General features: G+C 38.1%; 1 protein-coding gene across 2 annotated transcripts in view; it reads left to right on the top strand.

Annotated features, from left to right (window-relative positions):
• faf1 (Fas (TNFRSF6) associated factor 1) overlaps positions 1 to 19,886 on the top strand; it is a 60,791-nt gene that overhangs the window by 26,249 nt on the left and 14,656 nt on the right. For both annotated transcript variants that reach the window (XM_043247529.1, XM_043247528.1), the window contains exons 9-15: positions 6,860 to 6,955; positions 7,815 to 7,938; positions 8,034 to 8,097; positions 8,314 to 8,395; positions 14,289 to 14,443; positions 17,816 to 17,952; positions 18,351 to 18,439. In XM_043247529.1, the coding sequence (XP_043103464.1) occupies positions 6,860 to 6,955; positions 7,815 to 7,938; positions 8,034 to 8,097; positions 8,314 to 8,395; positions 14,289 to 14,443; positions 17,816 to 17,952; positions 18,351 to 18,439 (747 nt within the window). The remainder of the gene's footprint in view (positions 1 to 6,859; positions 6,956 to 7,814; positions 7,939 to 8,033; positions 8,098 to 8,313; positions 8,396 to 14,288; positions 14,444 to 17,815; positions 17,953 to 18,350; positions 18,440 to 19,886) is intronic.

Below are 19,886 nucleotides of genomic sequence, written 5' to 3'. Positions count from 1 at the left end.
CAGGTTACTTGTAGAAGTGTAGACAAATATAATAATTTCTGCTTTTCTGTAGTGGTTTAAGAGTCACACAATGTGAAAGTAAAATGTTGGTACTAATTAAGATGTCACACAGCAGCTCCTCTCCCTTGTCCTTTCTGTGTGGACATTACAGCTCATGTAGTGGGGGGGTCAGTGACCTTTATCGCCCTGTTCTGTGCTCCCAGGCTTTCAGTACGACTTGTTCACAGTGATCAGAGAAGGCCCTAACACTGAACCCTGAGGAACCCCACCTCCCAGCTTAGACTCCACAATAATCATCTGTACAATAACCATGGGAGCTTTTTCTTTGCTTATAACTAGTCATTGTGCACCTGAACAGTTAAGCATGGAAATTGCCCTTGTGCTTTTAACCGTGTGCTTCTTTGCTCTATGCTTGTCATTGTGTTTTCATTTGCTGTCAGGTGCTTAATTTAAGTACGATTTCATGATGAATAAACCTGTTTTGTGAGCACTGTTTGTTTCAGGTGTTGAAAGCCACCCCCCCCTTCCAACGTCCATATTTGCATTGTCATGTTTCAAAAGAGTAAAATGTATCTGACGGCTTTATTTTTTCTAAAGCTATTAAGATGGTTTTGGTTACCACTATTTAAAGAAAAAAATCAAACATAAAACCCTGTTACTACTTAGTATTCAAGAGTACCAAAACAGAAGGCCATGACTCCATTGTCAATAGCTTTATGAGCAGTGTTTCACAGAGCTCTTTAACAATGACTGCATTGTTTATTTTCAGTGTGCGTTTGTAAGGCTCATGTATCTCAACCATTGCATTTAGCTCATATTGTTAAAAGGGCGGTTGGAGAGATCGTTTCGTCCTTTAGCGAAAAGCACAACAGACACAAGGTCACTGAATTACACCCTCTCACCACAGACTGCCCACTTGAGTCGGGCCACTTCAGGGCTGAAGTGCACTCACCGAAGACCTCAACCCACAATCTTGTTATTTTTTTAAAAAAGAGGGCACTGCTCATGAATACTCTTCAAGGCACATTAAACTGTTAATGCCCAAGCAATGATTGGTTATGTGTGGTCGCCATGCACTTGGCCACAGACCAGCTTTTTACCTCAACTCGTCTTGGCTTATAGGGAGGGACATATTATTAAAGCACCAGTCTTAATAATGGCCTCCGGCCCTTATTGAAATGCCTAGCCGTGCATTAGACGCAAAGCTCTTGCATGGAAGGCAGGCCATTTTTTTGTGCGTATCTCATTAACCTTCCCTCATCTCCTGGGATTTGTACCAATAAACATGACAGCCCAGGCTTAGAAATACATTTACCAGCAGTCTGAGTCAATGCCTACTCCGCTGTGCTTTCATTACCTTTGGCTTGCTCATATACAGCGAGTCTCTCTGTGCTCCATTTCCACCTCATAAGGCTGAAAAATGGAAAACTGATCAGTAGTCAGTTTACATTTCGCCAACTGAGCTTTTAAGCATATTGGTTTTGAAGGAGCTAGCGACAGGTTTTTTTCTTCTTTTACTGTTGAAATGGATTAAACTTGTATATTAATCAATAATATGGTAATCAGTTTAAGAGAGAAGTCATAACGTATACTTGGCTGTTAGTGCATTTTCTGTGTTCGTGTTTTGTATTACTGTCAGGGAGTCAAATGAAGAAATGGTTTTGATCCATTCATGCAGTGAAACTGTTTAACCAGTTAACATTTAAACAGTGTGGTTGTTTTAACTGGATTTGTGATTAGCATTGTAAATTTGTCTCCGGGGAGAAAGGGATTACAATGTAAAAATCAGTGTACCTTCTTATGCCTTTTGAATCTGTGGGTGGATCTTAGCGGTTGTCTTGACGTCCCTATGCAGTGTCTGTAAATTCAAGGGAGGCTGTTTACCATAGTCATGTTTTAGCCCTTGTTTGTTTGAGTGGGTGTAGTCAGGATGCATTTGGTGTGTTTGAGGGGCTGACACAGGCTTCTTCATATGGCAGGCCACTTGAGAACTGCTGTTTACAGGCTGTGTTTGGCATTAACCGCCCAAACTTCGATATCTTTTCTGCCCGAACTTGGGCTGCACTATATTTTTTTGTTGCATCCTATTGTGGTTTTTTTAGAGATTTCAGACGATTTATGCAAATAATACCAGTTCATCATTTTGCTTAATTAGTGAATATTTATTTCATGGCTTTTGTGAATTTCTGTCTGAAAAAAATTAATAGTGCTTAAGATTGATTGACTGTGCACTGTTCCCTTGACTCTTTTATTAAAAATGTCCCAGCGTCAATTTGTAGCTCATGTTCTTGTTTATTTTATTTGTTCTCTTAATTTAGGCGCCTAATTGGTCCATTTCCCACCTCTGCGTTCCCTTTCTCACACACACACACACACACACATCTTGAGCCAAAACTCTTTTGAGCTCTTTTCATATTTCACTGCCAACCTCGTGGAGCACCTATGGGAATGATTGACAACTTCTGGAACGTCCTTATTAGAGTCTTTTCCCCCTTAATTGCTGACATTTATCCAGTGTTTCTTGGTGTTTGCTAATGTATTACTGCTGCTGCTCTCTGAGGGTCTCCGTGGCCCACGGCTGTTATGGGCTTTCAGCGTCATAGACCTGCGGAGGCGGCTTATTGGGCCCGCTGGTTGCCGTAGCGACGAGGCTCAGCTCTAAGCCTGTACAGAGCCCCTTGTGAGATTGCTGTCTGCAGGTGAAGTTTTCAAGAGGTATATACACTCTTATATTGCCAATCTTCTGTCTTCAGAATCGCCGGCTTGCTGTCGATCTCCACTCCCTGTCCCTTACTAGGGCCAACTGACATAAAACATGCTTTACATGTTTAGATCAACACCCTGCTAACTATGCTGGTGTTGTATTTAACAGTGGGTAGTGGTGATGTATCATATGGAGGTGAAATTGATCTGTAATGTTTGATTTTGAAATGTAGGGTTTTTTTCATTGCTCTGTGTTTTAGTGAACTACATAACATATATAATAATAACATAACATTATTCTTTTTGTATGTTTTCAATGAATATATATATATATATATATATATATATATATATATATATATATATATATATATATATATATATATATATATATATATATATATACACACACACACACACACACACATATGTGTATATATATATATGTGTGAGTGTATGTGTGTGTAAAAGTGTGTATATGTATGTATATGCACACACACATTTATGCAAGTAAGTTTGGTGTTTTTTGTTTTGTTTTCAAATAATACTTTGTGTTAAAATATAACTATTTTGACATTGAGATTTGCACTACACAATTACAATATTTTATTATTGTACAAGACATTTGCTGTTGTCTGCCATCCGGCATCCAGCAAATCGTAGCAGTTACAGATTACACCTTAAACAGGTGAAAACAAAACATCTCCTAGCCTTTTCACACTTTTTTTTTCTCGAAGGGCTTAGTTCTGAAGGGTTCACTGGGCATTTTAAACACTGTATTTGACCCTAGATCTTAATCAAGACTGACACCTCTTCAAACCCCAACCTGAAAGGGTCCAACAGGTGTTTAGGGTGGGGCTTCTTATTTTTCCATTCTTTTCTGGACTCCACACTCTCTCGCTTTTTTCGCGCTCTGTAGCTCTCTTGTCCTCATCTATCAAAGAAGGCAGACACAAGGTGCAGCTTGGGGCTTTCGGACGACTAGAGCAGCTGTCAGCAGTAATTATCTCCTTCACAGCCTGAGAGATGGAGAATGACAACAAATAGCTGAAAACATGCGAGAGGAGAAGTAAAAGTTAGGCAGAGAAATATGTTTAGTTGATAATAGATTGAAAAGTCCACTAAGATAAGAACTGCGAAAAAGAAATGGAATTCCTCTTTTGCATGGTTCTCAATGCTAGGGGCTTTAATGCAAGTGTTAATGAAAGGGGTCCAAAAGAGGAGGATTTTGTTCTTTGTTTGGAGGTGGAGAGGGAGGTGTGGAAAGATGAGGGGGTGACCTCTCCCCTGTAGCCTGCGGCTCTGAATACACACACACTTAAGCACCCAGACACACTCATACCGTTAGGCAATGGGGTCAGAACATAAAAGTTTCGTCACTTACCTGTCACTTTAATCAATCCCTTTTATTAATATAGTGCTATTAACAATATGGATTGTATCAAAGCACCGAACAGTACTAAATAGGAGAATACAGTGATAGTGGTGTATAATGATGAGATTAAACACCTTTTTAATGCATAGAGACCTAGATCAAATTTATGATAATTACTAGAAATTAAGTGTCCCCACCTAAGCAAGCCAGAGACGACAGCAGCAATGAATCAAAACCCCATACAAGACAGAATGGAGGAAAAAAAACCTTGGGAGAAACCAGGCTCAGTTGGGGGCTAGTTCTCCTCTGGCCGGATTCCCAGCATTCCCAGTGTCTGGTTCCAGTGATCTGTCCACGGGGCACATCTAGGTGTTCGGGTCTATGATGAAGGTCATCTCTTGGTGCTGATCCACCATCTGATCTGGATACGAACTCAGAAACAGAATAAGAAAGAAACTAATATTAGCGTAGATGCCATATTTTTTATGATGTAACAAGTACATAGTGTGTTATGGGGCTTGTTCCTGGTTCCGGCTGATCTAATTAATGCAGCCTAACAATCCTTTAACAGATTTGAGTAATATATTAATTTTAAGCGTGTAAAATGGGTTAAAGAGATGTGTCTTTAATCTAGATTTAAACTGACAGTGTTAAGGAGATTATTTTAGAGTTAAATAGGAAGAGCATGTGCCACCCGCAATCGATTATCAAACAGGCAGGGTTTTGAGAACACAGAGGACGGCCAGGTCTAATGTGATGGGAGCTTGCTCAAGTATTGAGGAGCTAAACCATTTAGGGCTTTTTAAGTAATTGACAATATTTTAAAATCTGATGTTTGATAGGCAGCCAGTGCAGTGTTTGGTTGTTTGGAGTTCAGAGAATATGAAAATGTCATAGGTTTGAAACAGCATGAGCTTGAGTAAATGATAAAAGAAATTTCATTTTTACATTAACTATTCTTACAAAATATTTTAAACTAACTGTCTGCGTATCAGCATCTAATCAAGATTAGACAGCATTAGCAACCTGTTACGTGGAAGTTTGCATAACAAAGTTCGTTTATATATAGAATTTATAATATATTCCGTCAGATAAAGAATTATGGCAAACTTAATTGTGACTGTGCATGGACTTGCAGTAGTTGCACAGTTTTTAATTTCTTTCTTAGTGAGTTCTAAGTTTTCTCTGGCCTGCAACTCTCTGATCCTCCTGTGAAAAGAACGTGTCTGATGTTTGGACAGTGCTTTTATTTGTGTCACCCAACAGTACTGTACATTGTCTCTCTGTACAGGCAGTCTGTCTTTAATTAGTCCTTGTAGAAAAGAAACACTGATTCTTCTCTCTGTGTGGGCCATCACAAAGAAGGAGAGAGTGTGTTGTGTTTGTGTGTTTTGGGGGAGTTGGCACACTGATGAAGTACTTGACACTCTGAAAACCTCTCTGAGTTGCATTATGGGATATCATGGTGCTTAAACTAAAGCTTTTTTACATTTAATCTGTTATGTCTATTAATCAATAAGATGTGACATCGGTTTTGGCATGTCTCAAATTTGTTTAACTTAATTTTTTAAAGTTATTTTAACTTCTAAAAAGTAAAGTTTAGTTAATGTTTAAATTATTTAAATGCATATCCTAATCAAGATGCTCAAGAAATTTATATTTTTATTGGGTAACATTACAAATCAGAGAGATCTTATTTAGCAGCTGAATTTTTTGTACAGAACAATAATAATAATTATTATAAAATAATATTGTTGTTATCATTTGTTATGCTTTTTTATGCATGGTTGCTTTGGCTTCTAAATTTACACATGTATTGTTATCTTTGTTTTGAGCTGTAAATTTTAACTTAATTTCCGTGTATTTGTTGTGGACTGCCGTTTTTTTTTTTTTAATTGAGTAATTGATGTAAACAGTACATTTAAGTAATTTACCTGTGAAAACAGCCCTGTTATGTAAATGGTGTCACTGGGTGCAATTTGTTTCAAGTTCCATCTAATTATGCAATTGATCAGTAGATTTAAAATTGAAGATCCAATAATTTAAGTAGGTAAAAAAAAATGGTATAAACATAGCTTTCGTTGAATCAAAAATTCTCTCTAAATCTCTCTAAAACACATGAAAGTAAAAGTGCACAAGAGCCCCCTGCAGTCAAGTATTCTTTTTCCTTTTGTTTCCTTGGATTTTAGTTTCTTCTGGTGTGTCTTTCTTGCTACTTTAGAGAGGTTTAAGCGAAAGTTTATCATTTACTATTGGTATAAAGTATAGACCGCTGTGGTCATTTAAGTATTGAAAATGAATATGTAAAAACAGACTGTGATTATAGAGTGTAATTGGTAATGTCAGGTAAGAGTCGAGAGAATAGACCTCTGCTGTAACTCCAGGGAGTTATGAGAGTGTATGTGTGTATGGGGCTGGTCTGTAATGAGTCCCTGTAGTGTGGAGTGCTGCTGACATTTCCACTCTAGCCTAAGAGTTAATGAGGTACTCAGGCCTTCACCAGCAGCTCACCGTATGCTGCATGTGATGCTCTTTAGAGTGCCAAACAGACAGTACCCCTGAAAACCTGTGAAAATGAATACTGGTGGTCTCTGCAAACTTTACTGGGAAATTTTAAAGGAATAGTTCATTCAGTAAGTCTATCCTCACTACATAAACATTAGCTATGATGACAATATGGCCTTTTCTGTTGGCACAAAAGGGAGTTTCATCTTACACAAAACAAAAAGGTTGGGGAAACAATGCTAAAATGTCTAAGAAATCAATTTTTTGATTGTCCAGATGACTCTGGCCTCCAGTGGAATCAGTTACCCCTGCCACCACCTGACCGTGTGCAGAAGATCTTCTCCTGCCCTTACGGTGGACCAGACAGACGAGGTAAAGCACAGAACACACATCTACACCACTACAATGCGTAAAAAGTGTCAAATCTGCTGTGGTTTACCTGTAGATAAAAAAACCAGGAAGAAGTTCTGTTTCTGTCATTTTTTACATTTATATATTTCATTTCTGCTGTTTTTGTTTTTTAATTTTTCAGCATATTGAAAGCCAGCATGTGGTGGCAGTTTTGGCAATTCTAATGTTTTGTGGGATTTTTAATTAGACTGCTACGCTCAGCCAAAATGGATAAATGATTGCCATTTTTATCTTTAATTAGAAACTCGTTGTTGGAATAGAAATGCAGCCCCAGTCTGAATTGATGAAATAATGTGTAGTGGGCACAGGGATCGCTGTTGAGTTGCCAGGCGTAACACTGCAGCCAGACTTGCCCCTGTGTTTCAAGTCTGATGGCAACCTTTCAACAGATTGGCAACTATTGCATTCTCTGCACCGTTCATATAAGGTTTGGTCCCCAATGTAGAATTAAAATGGGAGCTATTTTATGAACTATTATCCTTTTTTTATGGAGTTTTATTTGGGCAGTCACGAATATAGGCAGTTTTGGCTGACTCTAATAGCTATTTCTGTTCATTTTCACAGGATTGTAAATCTTGTGTTTGTTTTTCCCCCATGATTATAAACCCAAATACCTTTCAGTGAATTTAGGATTAGATTAGATTTAACATTTTGATATAAAGTAGAAAAGAGCTTTATTATCATATGTACTACATTACATTAAAATTCATTGAACATTGAAATTCTTACTTTGTTTACTCCTATCGAGAATGAAAGGGTAGAAGAGGAACAAAGATAACTTGATTTTTTTTTTTTAATTGCCTCTGTGTCTGTGTTACAGTGCACAGATGTTCACATGGTCAGTGACAGTGAGGGAGATGATTTCGAAGATGCACCTGAATTTGGTGTAGATGAATCTGAAATCTTTGGCATGGGAAGCTCAAGTTGTCGAAAGTCTCCGATGAGTAAGTTACACTGTGTCATTTCATCTGGTGTTGACCTTGAAGGAATGGTTGTTTACTGGATATCTGCATTGATACATGCTTTCATCTTTCCTCAGTGCCAGAGAACAGTGAAAATGAGGGTGATGCCTTACTGCACTTTACTGCTGAATTTTCTAGAAGGTGAGATCCCTGGACAAAGTAACATTTGTAATCCAATTTCACTAAAGAAAATCAAACATGAACTGCATTTCTTTATAGCTCAGTATGCAGCGTCTTGTACACATTTTTCAGCGATGCTGGTTTTGAATGAGATGTTTTTAATGTTAGAAAATAGCTACTCTGATATTTGCTTATTTGTGTGTGATATTTGCTTAGTGTGTTCTGTATGTTTTGTAGATATGGCGATTGCCATCCCGTGTTCTACATCGGCTCATTGGAAGCAGCATCTCAAGAGGCCTTTTATGGCAAAGCCAGAGATGTGAGTAACTCTACACTCTACCAGTCAATAAATGCGTAATTTATTTTATGATTTTATTTTAAATTAATGCATTTATTAATTGGTTTACTTTACAATTTAATTTAAAAACAATGAATGGTTGGATCAGTAAATGACCTGAGCCAGATTGCAGAAACCTATATTGCCCACATATAAGCTTATGCTCTACCAGGTCACGTCTCTAACATTTCTTCTGAAAGTCGTATGCTCAGGTATATAAACAATGCTAAATGTTTGATTGGCAGAACTGGCCCCCCATCATGATAAATCCCTATCAAATTTCCGTTTCCCATTTGAACAGCTGAAGCTTTATTTAGAACAGCTTTGCGCTGGTTTTCCCGCTGTGTCCTCATAAGGAGGCTTGTATCAACTGACAGCTTGTGTGGATTACGGTCTTATTAGACTGGGAGGATGCAGCAAGATGTTCAGGGGGTTTTTGAGCATGAGGAGCGGGCTGGAATGGCTTCCTGCCTGCAGCCCAGCTGATCTCCTCCTCTCCTCAGCACAGGCACAATATGGCCGCCGCTCTCCCCCGAGAAGACAGTTCAGTGTGTCAGTAAAAACAAACTAATGTAAGAAGAAGAGATGACCTTCTGTGTTCCTCTCTTGCAGACAGTCAGTGTTTTTCTTCACGGGTCATGCTTTTTCACTTTTTTATCCATGTGCACTTCTCTAGAATGCCATTCACAGTTGTCCTCATTTTGGGCTTCAGCCAGAGGATTTATATTTAGGAGGGAATTAACACGACATATTTAAGGTATGCGTCATTAAAAAGTGCTTTTGAGTAAAAATGATGAAAGAGAAAATTTCTAAAAATGGATCGACGTCAACTGGAACATTATTTCGGTACAGCAATGAAGTCCCAAATGACTTGTGAAAATACTTTTAGTGTGTTTTTTACGATAAACTAAATTGTGCTATTAGTAAATTATGACATAACACGTTTCCCATAGGATTGTGGAAATAAGGGGGATGGACTTTGGTCCGTCTAATGAGGTCTAGGGGAAGCCATTCCTAGATAAAAAGGGGTTCGTTCATTTTGAAGTTAAAAGCCTCAATCTGGTGCACTATGAGAGTTTACAACAGCTCCAAGTCCTTTTTACTGTCCAAATTAAACGGAATAAAAAAAACTAGTTAATTTGCCTTGACATTTAAAGTGGAAGACAAACAGAATACAGAACGTAATAATATTTTTGTAATTATTATTATTTTTATTACGTGTAAGACAGTATTATAGTGCTGTTGCAACAAAACTGTAACATAAATGTAAATGAACGATACATTTAATTAGAATTTCAAAATAAGTATGTTTTTTATTTTGTCTTAATATCTTCACTTTTATTTTGGTGGAAAATTTGGTGGTTTACAACACATCTATTAACAAATCATGCAAAAAATCATATGTCCACAAATATGTTGGAAATTATGTAAATGTATAAATTCCCAAATGCATGTTAAACGTACAGCACATGCACTGTGAAGTGAACCGCATGCATGCTTCACTTTTAAATGTGCTGTGTTATAGACTATTTGTTTAATTAACTTCTTTATTTTGGTTTATTGACAGATGCAGTGCCAAAGCTATAGTGCAAAACATATTATTTCATTATCAGAACTGTACAGAATATGTTCATATTCAATACAAAACTGCAACAGGACTGGCAGGCTGTCAGAATCTAGGCAATGGAAACACTGAAGAAATATCTGCATACTAACATAACTATATAGAACTGCAATAACAAAGTAAAATAACCAGTAAAATAGGATTTTTGAAGGGAAGCATTCAGACTACTCAGGCTAATGCATGAGCCACTGTGTTCACCACGTTTCAGTCAGTTGGTCTTCTTGTTAAGTGTAGGTTGTTTAGCCGTGGCTGTGAACGTTTCATGTGCACGTGTGCATGTGTGGGATGGATTTTTCTGAGGGCACTTGTGCCTCTCTCTCATAGGCCTGAGAGGCTAATCACTAAGTAAAACACTACGTGTGATGAAGTGTTTCTGGAGTGAGAGATGCTCCCAATCCATCCTTAATGAAAATGCTAGAGGCCCTGGAGTTCATCCGGAGGATCAGCGGAAGACTCTTGAGTCAGGCCACCCATCAGCACACAGGCCTCATCACAAATCCCCTTAACATCCAGCTAATCACGCTAACCCTCCTCTGCCACCCGCACAAAGACGACCATCAAAATTCATAGCTCCGTTGCGCCCTTCATGGGTTTTTCATGCATGAGCTTCATAGCAGAGCCTCCGTGATGAATTGATTTTTCAGTCTGTGAGAAAAATGATACAGAGAGATGAGTTTTCTGACACCCGAAAGACTTATTATTGAAAATGCTGTTCTAACTGATCAAAACTGATGAAAATTGACTCTTGTCTTTATACACTGCTCAAAATAATTAATTGATGTGTCAGTTGTGCATATCCACAAGAGAAGCAACAATGTATGAATCATGAGCAAGTGTTTATTGCAAAAATTTCACAGCACACTGGAGGGGAAGAATATAATCTCTGCTAGAATTTAATAAATAACAATGACTTGCATATTATTCTGTTTCATAGCTATCAGAATAAAAGACGCATGATATATATATATATATATATATATATATATATATATATATATATATATATATATATATATATATATATATATATATCCCTTTTCAACACATTTCCTTAAAAACTCAGTCATTTGGGTTTTGGAGTGACATGTGGGTGAGTAAATACTGACAGAATTTTCATTGCTGGGTGGACTGGCCCTTTTAGAGTTGTATTACATATAGAAGGCAGCTATTAAAGCTAAACTCTAATTATGCAACAACATTTTTATTATTGTTCAGTTTTGTGGGAGAATCTCTTATAGTATTGTAAGTGCCATCTGTTAAAGCAGTCCGCTACAGGTCAGGAGAGAGCAGTAATATGAACTCCTCATTTCCCATTGTTTGCTTTCCTACAGTGAAAAGAGGATGATCACTTTCACAGTCTCTCCCCCCTTCAGCACATACAGGTCGTCTGTAATTAAAAACATCCTTTCACAATACTTTTACAAGATGGTCGTCTGTATAACTAGCATTATTTTCACAGCCGAGCAGGTGGAGCCATCACAAGAATGTCTTGCGATAATTTGAAAAGAATTAAGATTTCATAAATTTAGCCTCTATGTTGAGACAGTGCCTTAAATATGAGTTTGGCCAACCAGCAGTTCACCAAAAGGTAATCAATCTTATTTTTGGATTCAGTTTGGATTAAACTGAATTAAAAAAAAATATGACCACTTCTAAAGAAAAAAAAAAAACATCTTTCATCGAGTTATAACATTTTGCAAACTAAAAACATTTAAACATGGTTAGATGAATCATTCACAAAAAATTCACATTTCATGCTGATTTTAAATTTAAATCTGTCTTGCTTAGCTGTGATTTGTGCTTAATATTTCATTTTATAGTAATAGTAATGCTGGAAACCTTGCACTGTGTAATACAAAATTTCGAACCATTTGTAAGACACTTTTACTAATTGCAAATGCTCCATACAAAGGTTGTTAGCATGTCCTTTTTTAGGTAAATTCAATCTGCCTGTTCAGATTGAATAACTTTTTGCATTCAGTTTCCATCGCTCTCCAAATTTTGTCTGAATTATATTTTTTACTGACTCTGAATAAATAATGACTGATTTGTTTAAAGGACTGCACAGTGATACATTGTTTCATTCATGCTTTTAATGCCAGACAGTCATTCTTGGTGTGACTAGACTGTTGTTTAGCAGACAAACATGCTCACATCCAAAGTTAGCCTGGGAATTCCTCACTTTCAGACAACTGTGTGAAATCTAGTACTATCCCACTCACAGGACAGATCAGCTTTCTCTCTCCTTCTACCCACCTCCCTCTCTGTTCTCTCCTCCCATGTTCCTTTCGCAGCTCTACCCTTTCCTCCTCACCATTTCAGGATTCTCGTCCGGAGCAGGTGGGGATACAGCTCAAGGTGACAGAAAGACCTTTTGGGTCAGTTTCTTCCCCAGAACAGACCCAGTAATTTTGGACTGAGCGCTGATTTCTGCAGGCTAAGAAAAGCCCCACAAAAACTAGGGAAAGAAAGGAGGAGAAAACAATGGGATGAAAGTAGAGAGGGAGTGACTGTGGGTAATGGAGGGGCGTGAAACGAGGGAGCTGACCAAAGACTGTTATTAGCGAGAGTAGCTTCTCCCCACCTCTTCAGTGAAATCTTAGAGGCCTCAAAAGGTCAAAACGTTTTCGCGGCTCGCAGCGAATGCGTTCAGTCGGTGCTAAAACAGCCTTGTCAGTTTTAGGACCGACTACAAGAGCGAGGGTGGAAAAGTTTATGTCTAGTTTTCATTCACCCCCGCCTCCTCCTAGTTTTTGACGAGTAAAATCTCGCCCTCTCTCTAGGTCCCATTTGCTTGTCTACCCAGCGTGAGTGTTTAATCTTTTCAGGGCCTTGAATTGGGCTAGTGAAAGAGGCCTGAGCTCTCTCCCGCCAGGGGCCGTGCGGCTCATTCGAGAGCTTTAATCACTGTGCAAACACAGCAGCGCTCCCTCCATACACACCTCCGTAGAGCCCAACTTTCTCTTCTCCGTCGACGCCCTCCTTCGTTTCTCTCCCTGCTTTGCTTTCTGTTTTTCCGCCGTCGGACTGTAATCCCTCCTGCTGTATTCGACGAACCGTCGGGGGTCAGAGCTGTAGGAAACGTTCAGAGTTGTTCTGTAATTCGGTGGGTTTTATTCCCCAGCCTTGTCTGGCGAAACCTTTCATGTTTGTGGCGGTGTCCTTTTTTTTTTTTTTTTTTTTTTTTTTTTTTTTTTTTTTTAATTAGTTGCTGGGTTATGCGAGCGAGTGACGGCGTAAATATCTGTGGATTTGGACATGCGTCGACATCAGAGGTGCCTTCCTGTGCTAACCTACGAAGATGGAAGGAGGGCACTGGCATTTGATGCAAAACAAATAAAGCGATTTGTTCGGTTTTTGTTTTTCAGAGAAAGTTTGATTTAGCCTGCATCAGTTTGATTTGGTTTGGATGTTTGTTTTGCTCAGGGCTCACGGGGAGGGCACTTGCTGTCTTTTTCTACTCGTGGACTCTGGTGAAGCATTAGTGGCCTTAAAGCTCTCAGAAAGCCTGATGGTGAATCATGAAATAAAGGTGGATCAGTGAGCTGGGATTAGATGGGTTCTGGCTTCATAGGTAGTGAATTAGCCATTGAGGCTTCGGTTTTCATGCTTTTTTTTTTTTTTTTTTTTTTGAAAATTGGATGTGGGAATGGAATAACTTGTGTGGGAATTAGTTTATAAATGGGTGAATGTCTCTCTTTATTCTGTGTAGATATTTGAATAGGATATATATATATATATATATATATATATATATATATATATATATGTGTATATATATATATGTGTGTGTGTGTATGTATATGTATGTATGTATATGTGTGTATATATATATATATATATATATATATATATATATATATATATATATATATATATATATATATATATATATATATATATATATAATCTTTTTGTCCACAAATGTAGTTTTAAATAAATATGTATCACTTACACCAGCTACACATCTATATTATTTATATAATATATTATAATATAATATAATGTAAATAGAATAGATTTATATGATTTAAAAATATTAGATGTTGGGGATGGACTATATTGTGTGGCCAGTTTGTGTGTTTTATTTATTGTGTAATGCTTTCTCCATTTGGCTACAGACTTTATGGACAGCAGTTGCTTTTCTTTTCTGCAAACCCCCCCATCATGATGACACGTTTCATTATATCCATAATCTCAATTAGTTTCATACCTATATCTGTTTTTTTATGTTGTGCTTCTGTCTTTCAGAGAAAACTGCTGGCCATCTACCTCCACAACGATGAGAGTGTCCTCAGTAACGTGTTCTGCTCTCAGATGATGTGCGCAGACTCCATAGTGTCATATCTCAGCCAGAACTTCATCACATGGGCCTGGGACGTTACTAAAGAAGCTAATAAAGCCAGGTAACACTGTTTAGCATTTTCCTTTCTTTCATCTCTCTCATTGCATACACACAATGGCAGTCAAACCATCCAGAACGGTGGGGATCGGAAGCATTTTCACACTCAAAATGGATGATCTCTTAATGAGAGGCATTCCTCCCTTCCCCCCTCTCCTCTTCTGACTCTCTCCTCATAGAGGGCTTTAACAAAAGATGTCGTGTTTGCTCACTGAGGCCCCGGTAGGGCAATCTGCACTAATCTGCCCCACTAAAGGGTCAGTTAGACACACAGCCATCATAGAGCACACTCCTCAGAATGTCTTCATTTCAGGACACTGGTTACAGACGTTTTAAATTTTGTCACTGGGCAAATGCAACTTTTGGCCTTCAGAAGCAAGAGAAACATGCACCTAAAATAGCATTAAGGTTGCAAAAATAATTTATTCTGCCCTGTTTCAAATGTACTTTGAGTAAACCCATATGAAGGTTTGCTCAATGCCTTCATTTCAAGATAGCAGTTATAGTGGTTTTACGCTTTGTCTTTGGTAAAATGCAACTTTTGGTCCTCAGAAGCAATAGAAGTGCTCAGCCCAAAACGCTATTAAGATTGTACAAACACATCGCTCTTTACTGTTTCAAGTGTGCTTTATTTTTATTTTGAGATGTTGAGTAAACTACGAAGATCCCAGATTGCTTCAGGTAGAAATGGCGCATGCAAAATAGAAATGTAAAGCCAGAAAAGGAAACGAACCGAAAGAGAAAAAGGGAGAAGCTGGTCAGGCAGCAGATGGATTCTTGATTGGTCCCAGCAGGCTTTGCTTCTGAGTAGGCCTCTACTTTTCCTTCCAGTAGGCTTCACCCTAAAGGCCTCCCTCCAGAGCGGACGGGGAGAGAAAGACCAGCTAGTGACCTGGTTCTGCAGGGGCTCCTTCAGTCCAGCCTTGCCTCTATACCCCTCTCCCTCCCCTTCTGCTTTTTGCCCCAGCTGAGCCTTTCTACCACAGATTAAAGGCGGGCAACATCTGGGGCTATTCATAATGCGAACAGAGAGAGACAGGCACACACACACACACACACACAATCCCACATCCTTGTACGCTGACATACTCATACACACATACACACCTCATTCTCACGCTCCCGAGCCAGGCCTGACTGATTGGTGATTGTGGATGGTGACTGGCAGTGTTTTTCAAAGCTAACTCTGTGAATGAAGCCTGTGAATCGCTAATCGCTGACACCGATCACATAGACTTTCAGCATAATTGTGCATTAATCCAGAGCCCAAATGTAATTAGAGTGAATGTAATTAGCACCCACAGGTGCTACAGGTGCTCTTTGTTACTGGTACAAGTAAGAAAAAGCTGCAGGTCAGAATTTTGACCGTGCATTCTAGCAGATAATGTTTTTTTTTCTTTTTTCTTCACTCTATTAAATCCTGATGATTCATATAACTGATTTATTGACAGTGCTAAAAGTCTAACTAATTGCAATTTTAATACTTATTTTTTTCCAACAACTGCAGCAGTTTTTTCTTCATATTTTTTTTTTTTTTGGTATTGATACAAAATCTGTAAAAGGCATTGATAGAAGTATTTACAGAATATTTTTTCAATACTAAGATTAATTACATTTAATCAAATTTAATTGTGTATCGACTCAAAGTGAATCATAGTGAATTATGAAAACCTGTGAATCATACGTTCAATATGGTATTTACAGCATTATTGCTACAATTAATCTCTTTTTTGCCTTTATATAAAGAACAATTGAGAATATGAATATGATAGGAGAGAGGGATCAGGAAAGAAACACTAGCCAGGACTCAAACTGGAGATGTTGAAGAGATGGGCACAAGGCTATGTCCCAAATTCAAATGATAAAATTCTGGGTATGTGTTTTCCTGTTTTGCAACAGGTGTGTAAAGTTCAGAATGGGCGAGGTATTGGAGAATTGTCCTTGTGAATGATAAAAAGTAAAGTAATTTAATTTAGTAGACTCAATAGTGAATCTTGTGTTTGTAAATTAACAGAAGTATCTAAAAATTTGGTTGTTGCTGCTGTGCAATTGTGTCATTGAACATCAATGCATAGTTTGAGTATCATGATCATTGTGATCGAGAAACTGTTTTCTCAGGGAAACAGTCAAAGAGCAGTGCACGCCCTGTGGCCCCAGCAGATGGTCTGATACTGTGCCACACCTCTGTCGGTTCAGGCGATGGGGAAATATTACGGTTCACACACTCAAGAGTGTGTGACTTGAGCGAGGGTTGAGAAGGAGACGAGAGTGTGTCACTCCAATTACAAAGCCATCCTTGATGAGACGCTTGAAACACCTGGTGTTAGTAACTAGAAAATCAAAAATAACTCCCCTGAGGTCCTTTGAAAACTCTTAACATTCTTCAAGATTTCTTTGCGCATCACTGATGTGACAATGAACTGCCAACTGCAATGCCTGATGGGACCTCTGGAAACACAAGTGTTATTTGTATGATGTTTAAATTTTTTTTGGCAGCTCCGTGGAGTCTAGTCATCTGTACAAGTTACACAGAAGATAGATGTCTGTTGTCCTGTTAGTTAACCATGTAACCACTCTATTTGTTTTAGTAACTTAATTGACTTTTTTCAATCTTGTCATTCTTGTTTTCAGTTCGCTTCCCTAGTTGTCTATTAAGAGTATATGTAATATAGGGAATATTTAATTGCATATATGCAAATACATTATTCCATGTAGTTTATTCTGAATCTAAGTGAACATACTACATACTATTTTATAAATTATGAGTAGTAAGCCTGTCTTAAGGCCTGTCAAAGTGCTCACCTATCTTCTCTGAACTTTTTTTATATAGTTCTCTGATAAAAGGGTGAAATTTGGCATTAAAAAAACTTCAATTTTTCTTTTCTTCCCTTCTACACTGGTCTTGGCCCCTCACTCTAGTGTGTTCCATCTCTCTTCTATTTTACTTTCCAGTTATTAAAGCCGATGTTATTAAAAGAAGAGAGAAGCTAATCTATATTTGCATTCGCTCTATAGCAATTCATTAATATTATGACATTTACTGCGAGCTCTCTGAGTCTGCCTGCTACCCTTTTCCTTCAGCGAAACGTTAATTTAAAGTTCTGTCTTTGTAATGGAATAAGAAATCCTCTCTGCCCTATCAAATTCGGTGCGGCGGGAGCTGAATACTAATTCAGACCGGGGGAGTGTTTGGAGAAGGACCATCCTCTGAGCGGAGAGCAGAATTGGTTTTAAAGTCTGTTAATATGATGAGCTGTGTACTCTTATTAAGCTCAGTGATTGTTCAGGGGAGTTTCACTGGCTGTCTGTCCACTGTCCACTTAAATTACTGACTCTCTCTCCTTTCTCTCTCTCATTTCTGTCATTCTCTTTCTAGACTACTCACGATGTGTACAAGGCACTTTGGCAGTGTTGTTGCACAGACCATTCGGACGTACAAGACTGACCAATTCCCATTACTTTTAATTGTCATGGGCAAACGGACATCAAATGAAGTTTTAAATGTCATTCAAGGTAAAATATAAACTATCTAAATGAATCACAAATAAAACTAATTCATTGAATGTACTTTGCATGTACTTAGACCATATACATGGATGAATGGACAGAAAAAAAATAATAGTAATAATATTTTACATAACCATTTGAGGTAGTATTGAATAATTACCTTTCAGATAAAATCTTTGGTTTAATAATAGCAGTGCTTGAGCAGTGCTTAATAATCCATAATAGTTTAGATTATATACGTAATAATTCAGAAAAAATTACATTAAATTGTATATCAGCATGCCTCATATAGTGCTTATACAATTATTTTCCATTTAAAACATTTTGGCATGCATCTCAAAGTATGAAAAACTTCAAAATTAGATACGTCTGATTGTTTTTGTTTTTCTGTGTGTATGATGAAGGCAACACAACAGTGGATGAGCTCATGATGAGACTCATGGGAGCCATGGAGATCTTCACAGCACAGCAACAAGAAGACATCAAAGATGAGGTGAGATCGAAGATGAGCTATCTTCATAGGCAGCATTTTAAGCATTTCTGAAATGAAAATAGGCAGCTTAATTATTTTCCCTCCTAAGATGCTTTGTTTGGCCAAATTCTAAGCACTACATGTATCCTGAAAAATCAATCCCTTACTGTATTGTGACAATATAAATTCCAAATAAAAATATTTAAAATATATATATAAAATTATGCAGTGCACTCTACTTGTAATTCACTATACCAGACACTGATTAGTTTAGAAAGGTGCTTTTTATTAGGCAGATTCAGAGTCATATTTTTAGGCTACAAAAAGGGGGCATGTTGGGGCAGATGACCACTCATTGTCTGAGTCGGCCCATCACACAAGGGTAAGAATAGACACTCCTCCTTCGCCTGTGTGCTTGTCTGGCTTTCAGACAAGCCATGGAAGAAAAAGCACAATTGTGTAATGTAAGCTTGCGGTGGTCTGTGCTTGTGAAGTCCACACAATGCTGGCAGGATGCGATTTTGGTGTGTCACGTTTTCATGCGGTATGTGATTGTTTAAATCAATGCCCGTTCTGCAAACAATGAAACAAGATGTGTCCATCTGCTCAAATGAATTGAAAACGTTTTTAAGTGGCATAACTGAAAGGTTATTCCTAATAGTGGATCTCTATACTCTGTGGCAGCTTTCAAGAGGACATTAGCTTCCTGCCTAATTAAAAACACTAATTATTAATGTTTGGATACATGTCATGACAGGTCCGACCACACTTTTTTCGAGTTGAGCTAATTGGTCTTCTTTCTTCACCTGTGTGTTTTAATGTTTCTGTCTGTGGTTTGGTGGGAAATATTCAGACAGCAAACACAGCTTACTGTCCCCCTGAGGCACATTGACTCGATGATTTGATAAGTCATGACATTTTATGCCTCGTCCCAGCATTCTCTTTTCAGTTCGCACCCCTGCGTGAGATGCTTTGAATAATTATCAATCATGAAAAGCAACAGAAAATATTTGACATGTCATAATCGTCTTAGTCCTTGCCATTGTCTCAGTGTGAAAACATTTCTTCTAGACTCGAGGTAATTCTCTCAGTCTTCTCTGCTATTAGGCCGGTTTCCCCGCTCGCTGCATAAGTTCAGTTAAAAATGTTATTTTTGATTTGTATCTGTTCCATTAGATCCATTAGGCTGTGAAATTTCCGCTTCCCTCAGTCAGAGCGCTTGAATAACTCTGACACGTTGATGGATTTCAGCTGGAAGCGTCTTGACGGTTTGCTCCTCGTGGCAATTAATGGCTGTAATCTCTTTGGCTGTGAAGGAAATGTGATGTGAATGGACACAAACAGGGAGCCGGGTTTAGTGAGGTGCCAGAAGAAACGCAGAGGAGATATTTTGCACTTTATGTAGTTCACACATTTGGCCCTTAGCTTGAAAGTGAAGAAACAAGATTTCCATTCATTTTCTGTTTAC

This window comes from Puntigrus tetrazona, chromosome 8, assembly GCF_018831695.1.
Source record: "Puntigrus tetrazona isolate hp1 chromosome 8, ASM1883169v1, whole genome shotgun sequence".
NCBI lineage: Eukaryota > Metazoa > Chordata > Actinopteri > Cypriniformes > Cyprinidae > Puntigrus > Puntigrus tetrazona.
Note: the sequence above shows the minus strand (reverse complement) of the source record. Positions and strands in the feature narration are given on the sequence as shown.